We start from the raw sequence: 12,201 nt of genomic DNA on the forward strand, positions 1-12,201 counted from the left end.
TTGTATGAGGGATATAAGTCAGCAACTCCCAAATCGTTCATATTTACACCCACTCCATTCTGGTTGTCTTTCCTTTGTAATTTGGCCATACATCGATGTCAAGTATATAATTTCATCCGGGGCTTTATCAGTTACCGCCCAGAGCCATGATTATATGGTGGGAACTTCCTCCCCAGGAGCAAGTCTATCTTTAGTATCTTCTTGATAGTTGCCTCTTACACATAAAATCAAAAGGGAAGTCTTGGTTTTCTTATGTGGCTCCAGAATCACTAAATATAACATTTAGAAGCAATTTATCAACTGAAACCATTGACTTTTCAGCTGCCATTGCCATTTCTCAAAGCAAAGTGTTCCTATTCCTTTCCTTCATTATTTTTTTTTTAAATCAAATTACAGTGGAAATTTTAGGGACTTCTACATTGACCACACAATCATGCACTAAGTTCATCTTTCATCTTGCTGGTGTCCAGTCTAATAACAAAGAAATAAAACTGGATTTTGAACAATTAGAAGCACAGCTAGAGGCATACGACTTCTGGAAATATGATCTGGCGTATGATTTCTGGAAAAAGTAAACTTTTTACAAACAAAATAAAAAACAACTCTCCACTCTAGGATTCAAAAGATAATTTATTAGTCAGAGGAGAATCACACACCTATATCCAGTAATATGCTTCTTTTATTTTTGTGCCTTTTATCTTAAAAATATATTTAAACAAGAAACAAAGATAATATTGAATTTTCCCATAAATTTTGCTTTCTTATTTACAGTGTTACATTGTAAATAACATTCCATTATACACAGATTAAGGACTGCATTACTGTATGTTCTCTTTACATATTCTTTCATAATACAGTACACACAGCTCGAAGCTATGCAGGATTTAAGCTTAGAAAAGCTTGAGGAAGGAAGTACAAACTTTATCAATAAGACTATTATTTAAAAAGGTTCTGACCTTAATTCTCTGCTAGATTGTTTCACTGAAACCATTCTTTGTTAAAGAAAAATGCCCCATATGAGGGATGAGAACAGCAGTTTAAGTCACCACAGGATCCACTTAAACTGGCTAACAAATAAAAACACTTGGTTACTAGCACTGTGATCAGGAGCACGCCACTGTCAATCACTGCAACAAGCAGATTTACTCTGCAGTTTCAGACACATTACATGTTACATCAACACAGTCCGTACCGCTTTGTGAAATCAACCGTTTCCTGCAACTTTAGGTTTTACCTGTAAACAGTTAAAGCACACATTTTGGGAAGATGATTTAATCATTCCTGGTCTGAGGTTACATAATAAGAAGGAGTTTCTAATTCATTGAAGAAGCGAGCACACACACGCACACGCACTCACACACACAGCATCCCACTCGCCCGCCCAAGACCCGCGTGTCGCCAAGCGCTAACTACAGCAGCACTAGTGTCGCGACGGACGCAAGAGGCTGCGACAGAAGTTATGAAATGAGGAAGGTAAAACATCCAGCTTCGTTAGAAGCCCATGGAGCTCGGGTTCGGTGATGCCCTCGACGCTCTGGGGTCCGCTGGAAGGCTCAGCTCACCGGGCTCTCCAGGCGGCAGACCCCACCTTCAATGGCCACGGACTGTCCGGCCACCGCACCAGGAGGGAGTCTGGAAATATGAGTCTGCGGAGGAGGAGACAAGACTGTTAGAGGCGCCAGCTGTGTTCCCTCCCCTCCACGTGCGACGAAGGGGTAGAACACACCAGAGAATCTTGGCTTCTCTTTGCTCCGAGAATCTCCTGCTGTGCTGGTGGGTAACTCAGAGGCAGACAGATCCTGTTCACATCTTAGGGTATGTTAACTGAGCACCTACTACATGCCAAGCACAGCACTGGCTGGGGAAGATTCCGAGATCGGGACAGCATGGAGCTTAGGGTTTAGTCATACTCAGAACAAGAATGGTTTTCAAGCCAACTATACTGCACATATTCCAGCTACCCGAAACTGGCAATTGATATACATGTTGTCCTCTAAACATTGAAAACTGAGAACAGCTGATCCGTGTTTATTCCCTCAGTTTACTCCTTAAGAGTTAAGCAGCTTACAAAAATCAGACCACTCAACAACCTCACCTAAGTGAGGGAATGAAAAAAAGAAAAAGAAGAACTTACAAAATAAGTTAAAGACAAGCATGAGTTCACACTAAATCGAGCCTGAGCTCTGCCCCTGCGCTGGAGGCAGAGGGCTGCCTGGTCTCGGAGCTTCCCGGGGGCAACAAGCAGACAGGGGTCCAGGTGGTAGGATGGGATCACACGGACCAACTGCTCAGAGGAGGAGACTTCCTGGCATGGGGTCCGGGGAGCTACCCCTCTTGCAGGGCCTTACCCGCAGCAGGCACCGCATACGGCGGACGGGTGAAGACTGCGGTCGGAGAATAAGGGGCTTTGCAAGGCTGTGTATTACAGCAGCACGCAAAGGAGGCCAGCAGGCAAATTTCTTCCATGAGGGGTCAGCCAGGAATTCCTTTTTTTTTTGGATGATCTCTCTTAATCCAGGGATAGATAAATGTTGGAGTTTCTAAGAAGAACAGAGGGACTGTATATCCTTCAGATAATCCTCTCTGATTCTGCTTCTCTACACAAGCTTCTCCTAAGGACTGAACCGAGGGGAGCTCAAGTCCCAGAGTGCAGTCGCTGGATGCAGCTGGGGAGGTGGCCAAGCCTGGGGTGGGGGTGACATCCTCTTGCACAACCAAAGATGACGCAAGCACATGGTTTAGCTGGAACAACACGGAGGCTAATTGATTTTAATTCTTAGGTCTCACTGCACAAGTCCAGTGAGAGCAACTGACATAGTCAGCAATTTTGAAAGTTCTGGAAAACAGAAAATGTTCTCTGGGTACCTAGTGTTTCTGTGTGCAAGGCAGGAAGCCACCTGTAACCTGTGGGACGGAGGTCTGTTAGCTCTGGGGTGGAGATCTGCACATGGCAGGCACTGTGGCATCTCCTGGGAGGGGGTTATCGCTGAGCTCACCTGCCACACCCACACCTGTGGCACCACGTCCCAGAGTCTGGCCTCATTATTGCTTGCATCTGAGGGTTGTACCTGGGGGTATCTTATGAGTACGGATGCATTATACTGGGAAGTCCACAGGAAGACACGCTTGTGGACCGCTGTTTCTTGCTGGTGTCTCATTAACCGAGGGGGAGGATTTTGAAGACAACACGTGGCATCTGAGTCTGCTACCCAGCAGCACTCCTCACAATCAGCTGCCTAAGGCTCAAATCCCAATTCCCACAGTTCAGTGCTATGGGGCCTTTTATTCTTTCAGGAATTCATTAGCATGAAGCCAAAGAATTTTTTCCTCAGGCATCATTCATCAATTAAAAGGAACATTCTAACCAAAGACAATCCTGGAGAGAGAAGCCCCTTAGGCCCCTTCATCCGCATCTCACCCTCTTCAGCCAGGATATGGTCATGTGATTACAATAGGGATCAAGAAGGTGGAAAACTATATAGCGGTTCCTCAATAAATTAAACATGGAATTATCATATGATCTAACAATTCCACATCACAGCATATACCCAAAACAAGTAAAAGCAGGGATTCAGATATTTGTACACAAGGCTCATAACAGCTTTATTCACAATAGCCAAAACGTAGAAGCAAGCAACCCAATGTCCATCAAGATATCAATAAGCAAAACCTGGTCTGGACATACAATGGAATATTCAGCTTTAAAAAGAACTGACATTCTGACACATGGCACAACATGGGTCAGCTCTGAAGACACTAAGCTCAGTGAAATAAAATGAAGTGAAGTCACTCAGTCGTGTCCAACTCTGCGACCCTATGGACTGTAGCCTACCAGGCTCCTCCATCCATGGGATTCTCCAGGAGAGAATACTGCAGTGGGTTGCCATTTCCTTCTCCAGGGGATCTTCCCAACCCAGGGATCAAACCTCGGTCTCCCACATTGCAGGCAGATGCTTTAACCTCTGAGCTACCAGGGAAACTCAGTGAAATAAGCCAGACACAAAAGGACAAATATTGCACGGTTCCACTTGTATGAGGCACCTAGAAGTCAAAATTCAGAGATGGGAAGCAGGATGGTGGTTGACAGGGGCTGGAGGGAGGCAGAATTAGGGAGTCATTCATTAACGGGCACAGTTTCAGTCTGAGAAGGTGAAAAGTTCTGGAGATGGAGGGGGTGATGGTTGCACAACAAGGTAAACGTACTGCCACTGCATCAGTTCAGTTCAGTTCAGTCGCCCAGTTGTGTCCGACTCTTTGCAACCCCATGAATTGCAGCATGCCAGGCCTCCCTGTCCATCACCAACTCCCGGAGTTCACTCAAACTCACGCCCATCGAGTCAGTGATGCCATCCAACCATCTTATCCTCTGTCATCCCCTTCTCCTGCTCCCAATCCCTCCCAGCATCAGCATCTTTTCCAATGAGTCAACTCTTCACATGAGGTGGCCAAAGTACTGGAGTTTCAGCTTCAGCATCAGACCTTCCAATGAACACCCAGGACTGATCTCCTTTAGGATGGACTGGTTGGATCTCCTTGCAGTCCAAAGGACTCTCAAGAGTCTTCTCCAACACCATAGTTCAAAAGCATCCATTCTTTGGCGCTCAGCTTTCCTGACAGTCAAACACTTACATCCATATATGACCACTGGAAAAACCATAGCCTTGACCAGACGGACCTTTGTTGGCAAAGTAATGTCTCTGCTTTTTAATATGCTGTCTAGGTAAGTGCCACTGCAGAGTACACCTGAAATGGTTACAGTGGTAAATTTCATGTTGTGTATGCATGTGTGTGCGAGTGCTAAGCTGCTTCAGGAATGTCCAACTCTTTGCGACCCTGTGGGTGTTATATATGTTTTAGCATAATTTTAACAAAAGAAGCAGAAATGACAATTTTCTTCCTGGTATAGAACTGTATTCTAGAACATGGCATTAGTGGCTGGAATGAACCCACAGTGCAGACCTCAATGGAGAAACATTAACACCAGGTTCTGTTCACAAATAGGTTGAAAATTTCCAATCACATTACTTAAGATATCTGTCCCTAAAAGAGAAGTTTAGAGGAAAATTTATCCTCATGTTTCCTGGAGATACAGAGAGAACCCAATGAGACTTCCTGGCAGGCCAGGCACCAGAGGCAACAGAGAATAAATTAATTTTTAAAAGATCAAAGAGTGACCGCATGTCCAAGCAGACAGCCTGTAACTTGACCAGGGGGATGTCTGTCTTAAAGTAATTGATTTTCTTTTGAGTATGAAAAAGACCCAGAATTAGAAGGTAGAAACTAGGAGGCCAGGGGACTTGATAACAATCCCTTGAGATCTACAGAAACACAAATGGCCAATCCAAACTCACTTCTAACACTCCCAGCCCCGCCAAGCTTATGACAGAAAAACATCTAAATAAACTGAGCTAAACCACAAAGTATCAAGGAGAGTTAGGAAGGAAGAGAAAAAGGAATTTGAAAAGATGACAATGGTCTTGAGATATTTATTAATGATACATGGGCAAAATAATTAAAAAATACATTGAGATTTATATAAATTGAGCTGTACACAGAAATGCTCACTCAGACAAACAAGCTGTTAAGATTAACTTCTCAGGATTATCTCTTTCCGAAATTATCACCAAGTCAATTACAAAACACACTGGGCATGATTTTGGTGTTGAGAGGAATAAAATGATTAATCATCCAAACATATGTCAACACTTCACCAGTTTCATCCGTCAACATGATCTTCAAACTCATCAGAAAATATGACCTTGGCCTGGAAAAGTTAGAGCCAAGTATTTGATGCTTTCTGTAGAGATTTCAACAGAGCATCAAATGACATTATAAACAGTGGGGGCTGTTTAAGAGAATATTTTATATGAGTGTTTATCTCTAAAAGTTCTGGAGAAGTGGGCTTGAATTCCTCAAGCCTAAAAATAGACCACTGTCTACAATGAACTTGCATGTCAGCATTTTAAAGTGCAGCGAAGTATTTTACAGAGTGTATAAGGACTGTGCAGACTCGCGTGTGTCCTACAAGTGTAAGAACTTAACACAGTATCTTTAAAACCAAAGTAGCAAAGTACTGTACTGGAATTCAGAACTATGAGAAATAACAAGTGAAAACAGCAGATGCCAAAGCAGCGGCGTTTTGGGTCTTCTCCCTCCATTCCCAGGGAACGCCCCACTCACACACTGCTCTAACAAGGATTCTGTGTCTCGTAGCCTCTTCAGTTCTTTCTCCAGGAAAGAAGACCTTAACGGGACCCTCCCCTCGATCTAGAAGCTCTTCTTCTAGCTCCTACAACTCCCAGCTGAGCATTTCACGGTTTTCGATGCAACTGTTCAGGTTTTGGTTTGTTTGGAATTTTTGAGTCTCTGTAGTTGAAAGCCCAGTGAAGGCGAGAGTTTGTCTTGCACACACTCCTCTGTGTTCCCTGCACTTGTCAGAGTGTCTGACACAAGCATATTCTAGAAATGTTCACTGATTGGAGAAGTGACTAGAACATACCCTTTGGGGCTATATTTATGTACAAAGAATCTCAAGCGTTTTCACTTGTGTGACCAGTCAGTTTGGTTAAAAAGTCAGTCACACTAATTTGTTACAGTGAAGATTGTTTTTAAATATATTTTTAAGAAGCATGGACAGGTTCCATTTCCCCACTTTGCAAGTGATTATGGTATTAGAATGGAGATGGAAACTTAGATTCTGAAGATGCTAATAGCTCCACACTAATGGAACCCAACAGCCTTAGAGTTAGAATTCTCTGCTTTCTTAATTCCCTGAATGGCCAGACAGATCCTTGATGTTAACACTCCTAGAAGAACTATCACTTTATAGACTGTCTGTCCAAAGCCAATAATATTAGGGTTGTGTTTTTTTCTATTAAAACAAAAAGCATTGTATAATGATGTATTTAGCCTGAAGACTTCAAAATGAGAAAAAGAAAAATATAATACAGAAATCATATAATTGTTTGATGTCCTAATCACAATCTAAGTAGTAGCCGAGACTCCTATCATTCATACTCATGTCTTTAAATCTTTTAAGACCACCTTAGTGACTGCTTTTTTGTGGTTTCCAGGAAAACTACAAGCACACAATTTAATTTTGAAAGTCTCAAAGCCTCTATTTAGTGGTTATATTTTAATCCATGTTTCCACTCGCCAGAGAGTTGCTTGAGATCTGCCACAGCAGTCAAGGAAGGAAGATTCTCTTAGACAAGTTATTATCCTCCTTTGGTGGGGTCAGGAAAATAAAATATAGACAGACATATTAATAGCTCAAAAAAACACAAAGCTCTTGGAAATGTTTTATTCATTGGTTTCATAATTCTGAGAGTTTGGTTTCTGTTTTTTTAAGAAAACAAAAACAAGTTTTTTCACCAGTCACTGACTAAGAATCCAGAGCACCTTGGATTCTGGGCCACTCTTCTTCATGGACACAACACTGGACTACATCTCCCAGCCTCTTTTTGCAGTCACTTCAGTGTGGCTTCATGATTGCAATCAGGCTTATAAACCAATCAGGCTTCATCATTTTATAAACCACTCTCCTTGTGCTTTCTCTGATGACCTGAGGCCTATGTGATGTAAGGAACCTGGGACCCTGAATTATAGTTTGGAAGAGAGTCCTCTGCTAATCAGAAACTCCAAGCTGTATTTTATGTGAATGAGAAACATGCTTCTCATTGTGTTTAAACAATTGTACATATATATTCTGGGGTTTCTTGTTACAGCAGCTGGAGCTATCTTAACCAACAATGATTCCACCCAGGCTTCGTATGTTCTGTGTAACTTCTGCTGGTTACTTAACTTCTCGGGCCCCCATCTCCAAAATGGAGATAGCAACACTTGTCATCAGGTTGACAAGGACTGTACAAGACACTGATGCAATGAGAGCTCATGCCAGTAACTGTTAGATTCTTGTTATTCAAACACACACAGCATTGTCAAACACAAAAGATCATACAGGACAATCTGACAGATTATTTGACATCCCAGAATGAGGAAATTCTATTTGAAATGTTTGATATTCTTCAAAAATAGGATGAGATATTTTAATGAAAAATTAGCTGCATGCTAAAAGGTAACACTGAAGAAAATGGACACTGTTTGGCCAATACTCTGATGCTGCTGTTTTGCTGTCACTGATACAACAATTAACAATTGCTGAGTATTTACTAACTACTAAGGGCTTTGTTATATACCAGTCTGCTGTATCACTAATCTTCTAAGGTTCAAAAACAATCAGCTCAACATGCTTGGGTGCTACAGAGGAAACCAAAGTGATAGAATACTGGAAAATTTCCTTTTAAGAACATGTTATGTTGTTGGGAAGACAAGTAAGGCCATATAAAATGATCAGAAAACCATTAACAAAGGCACATGATCATACACCAAGAGTTTACAATACTCCAATGTGCGTTTTCCAACACCAGCAAGCAATTAATTCAAGTCTGCGGATAATGGGGCCTTCCCAAGTGACGAGGGGCTTCCCTGATAGCTCAGTTGATAAAGAATACGCCTGCAATGCAGGAGACCCCAATTCAATTCCTGGGTCAAGAAGATCCGCTGGAGAAGGGATAGGCTATCCATTCCAGTATTCTTGGGCTTCCCTTGTAGCTCAGCTAATAAAGAATCCACCTGCATTGCAGGATACCTGGGTTCAATCCCTGGGTTGGGAAGATCCCTGGAGAAGGGAAAGGCTACCCACTCCAGTATTATGGCCTGGAGAATTCCATAGACTGTATAGTCCATGGGGTCACAAAGAGTCAAACACGACTGAGTGACTTTCACTTTCAGGTGACAAGAGTGGTAAAGAATATGTCTGCCAATGCAGGAGATGTAAAAGCCACAGGATCAATTCCAGGGTTGGGAAGATCCCCTGGAGGAGGGCATAGCAACCCACTCCAGTATTCTTGCCAGAGCCTGATGGGCAACAGTCCATAGGGTCGCAAAGAGTTGGACACACCTGAAGTGACTTAGCACACAGGCAAACTGTGGATATTGTCCTACATTTTAACTCAATCTTGACACTATCTACCAGGAGATAGTCAGTCCCCATGGGTTAAGAACTCAGTCACACAGACCTCCTCCCCACAAGTCCAGATGCCAATAGCTGGTCCAGATTGTCAACGGCACTTCTGGCCCCAGCTATAAATCAGCTGTAAGTAGGAGATTCCCACCACCCTATCCTCGGGTTTGGTTAATTTGCTAGAGCAACTGACAAAACTCAGGAAAATAGTTTACATTATTGCAAGAGGATATAATTCAGAAACAGCCAGATAAAAGAGATACACGGGTAAGGAAGGTAGGCAGAGGCTTGAGCCTCCCATGCCTTCTCTGAAGGCACCAGTCTCCCCAGATCTCTACATTCATATTCTCAGAAGCCCTCAGAACATTGCAATTCTGGGATTTTTAGGGAGGCATCATTACATAGGTATGAATAACTGAATTACTGGTCATGGTGACTGAAGTCCACCTCCAGCCCCCCTCCCCTCCCCACAGGTCAGGGGTGGGGCTGGAATTCCCAACCCTCTACCTACAGGGTTGGTTCCCCTGGTAACCAGACCCCAGTCTTAGGCTATCTTGGGGTTTTCCAAAAGCCACCTCATTAAAATAAACTCAGGTATGGTTGAAAGCGTCTTGCTGTGAATAACAAGATACTCATTTCACCTTTATGTCTCTGAAGCGAGGCTGAAGACTAAAGATCAAATACTATAACAAAAGATACTCCTAGAGGAGCCAAGATGGCGGAGGAATAGGACGGGGAGACCACTTTCTCCCCTACAAATTCATCGAAAAAACATTTGAATGCTGAGCAAACTCCACAAAACAACTTCTGATCGCTAGCTGAGGTCATCAGGCGCCCAGAAAAGCAGCCCATTGTCTTCGAAAGGAGGTAGGACAAAATATAAAAGATAAAAAGAGAGACAAAAGAGCTAGGGACAGAGACCAGTCCCGGGAAGGGAGTCGTAATAGAGGAAGTTTCCAAACACCAGGAAACCCTCTCACTGGCGGGTCTTGGGCAAGTTTTCGAATCTCGGAGGGCAACCTAACCAGGAGGAAAAATAAATAAAACCCACAGATTACATGCCTAAAAGCAACTCCGAGCAGAAAAGTACCCCAGATGCTCGCATCCGCCGTCAGCAAGTGGGGCCTGAACGGAGGGGAGCGGGCGGCCTTGCTTAGGAACAAAGGAAGGACTGAGCAATTCCAGAGAAGAGCTCGCTGGCGGCAGATGGGCCCATCCCCCGCTGGGAGGCAGGAGGCAGGGGGGAGGGGAAAGGGGCAAACGCGGGCCCAGAGACGGCATCCCCTACCAAATTGCAAACAGGTTCCCAGTTTCTAACCAAAGACTTCCTGAGATTCTGGATGGTTGACATCTGCCCGGAGGGTCGCAGCTAGAGACCAGCTCCCCAGAATAGACACAAGGCGAACCCGACCTGCGCGAGGGAACTTGAGGCTGGGACCACGGAGAGGATAAGGCGCACCGCACCCGGGGAGAGTGCGCCCGTCGGGCTCCTAGCGGCCTGAGCTGCTCAGGCTGGGGAAGGCACAATACGCAGGCCCAACCGAGTCTGTGCTTTTGTGGAGTACCCAAAAACTGGGACCGCACGCAATGCAGGGCCCGCTCCCTGTAGAGCAGCCTGGAGCCTGAGCAGTGTAGATGGGGAAAACACACACGCCATGAGCGGGGGCAAACCCAGTGTGACCGGAACACTGCGGGTCCTCCCCACACAGGCCAGTGATATTTGTCTGCAGCGCCCCTCCCTCCCCACAGCAGGACTGAACAAGCGAACCTAAACAAGAGACCACCTCTGCCCGCTTGTGTCAGGGCGGAATTAGACACTGAAGAGACCAGCAAACAGAAGCCAAATAAACAAAGGGAACCGCTTCAGAAGTGACTGGTGCAACAGATTAACACCGACTTCTCTGGAAGGGGCCTATAGATATCGAGAAGTGTAAGCTGGAACAAGGAGCTATCTGAAACTGAACCAAACCCATACTGCCCTCAACAGCTCCAGAGAAATTCCTAGATATATTTTTTACTATTTTTTGTTTTTTTAATTAAAATTTTTTTTTCTTTTTTTTAATTATATATTTTTTATTTTCTTTTAAAATTCCCTATTACTTCTCTATTACTCCTTAATTTTCATTTTCTGTTATTTTCTTTTAAAGTCCTCTATTACTCCTTAATTTTCATTTTTATTTCACTATAACCTTGTGAAAAAAAAAAAAGACCCTACTTTTAAAGTGAACTACATATAAATTTCTTAAATTTTTTGTTTTTGTTTTTAATATTGTATTTTTAAGAGTCTAACCTCTACTCTAGATTTTTAATTCTTTGTTTTTGAGTATTTGATATCAATTTTGGACATTTAAGAATCCAATGTTCAGTTCCCATTTTTCCTCAGGAGTGTGATGATCACTCTCTTCCCCTTTTGACGCTCCTTTTTCTCCCCCAGATCACCTCTATTTCCTCCCTCCCCCTTCTCTTCTCAATCCAATTCTGGGGATCTCTGTGGGTGTTCTGGGCTACAGAGAACATCTAGGGAACAGAATACGGTGTAGGTCTGTCTCTCTCCTCTTGAGTCCCCCCTTTTTCTCCTCCTGCTCATCTCTATCTCCCTCCTCCCTCTCCTCTTCTTCATGTAACTCTGTGAACCTCTCTGGGTGTCCCTCACTGTGGAGAATCTTTTCACCATTAACCTAGAAGTTTTATTATCAGTGCTGTATAGTTGGAGAAGTCTTGAGGCTACTGGAAGAATAAGACTGAAACCCAGAGGCAGGAGACTTAAGCCCAAAACCTGAGAACACCAGAAAACTTCTGACTACAGGGAACATTAAGTAATAAGGGACCATCCAAAAGCCTCCATACCTACACTGAAACCAACCACCACCCAAGAGCCAGTAAGTTTCAGAGCAAGACATACCAAGCAAATTCTCCAGCAACACAGGAACATAGCCCTGAGTGTCAACATACAGGCTGCCCAAAGTCACACCAAACACATAGACCCATCTCAAAACTCACTACTGGACACTCCATTGCACTCCAGAGAGAAGAAATCCAGTTCCATGCACTAGAACACCGACGCAAGCTTCCCTAACCAGGAAACCTTGACAAGCCAATCATGAAACCCCACCCATTGGGAGAAACCTCCACAATAAAAATGAACCACAGAGCACCAGAATACAGAAAGGCCACTC

General features: G+C 43.7%; 1 protein-coding gene across 4 annotated transcripts in view; it reads right to left on the reverse strand.

Moving 5' to 3' along the window:
- Positions 1-612: 612 nt before the first annotated feature.
- TASP1 (taspase 1) overlaps positions 613-12,201 on the reverse strand; it is a 248,285-nt gene continuing 236,696 nt past the window's right edge. For all 4 annotated transcript variants that reach the window (XM_070471902.1, XM_070471900.1, XM_070471901.1 and 1 more), the window contains one exon: positions 613-1,646. In XM_070471902.1, coding sequence (XP_070328003.1) covers positions 1,554-1,646 — 93 coding nt within the window. In that variant the 3' untranslated portion in view covers positions 613-1,553. The remainder of the gene's footprint in view (positions 1,647-12,201) is intronic.

This window comes from Odocoileus virginianus, chromosome 9 (genome assembly GCF_023699985.2).
Source record: "Odocoileus virginianus isolate 20LAN1187 ecotype Illinois chromosome 9, Ovbor_1.2, whole genome shotgun sequence".
In the NCBI taxonomy this organism is placed as follows: Eukaryota; Metazoa; Chordata; class Mammalia; order Artiodactyla; family Cervidae; genus Odocoileus; species Odocoileus virginianus.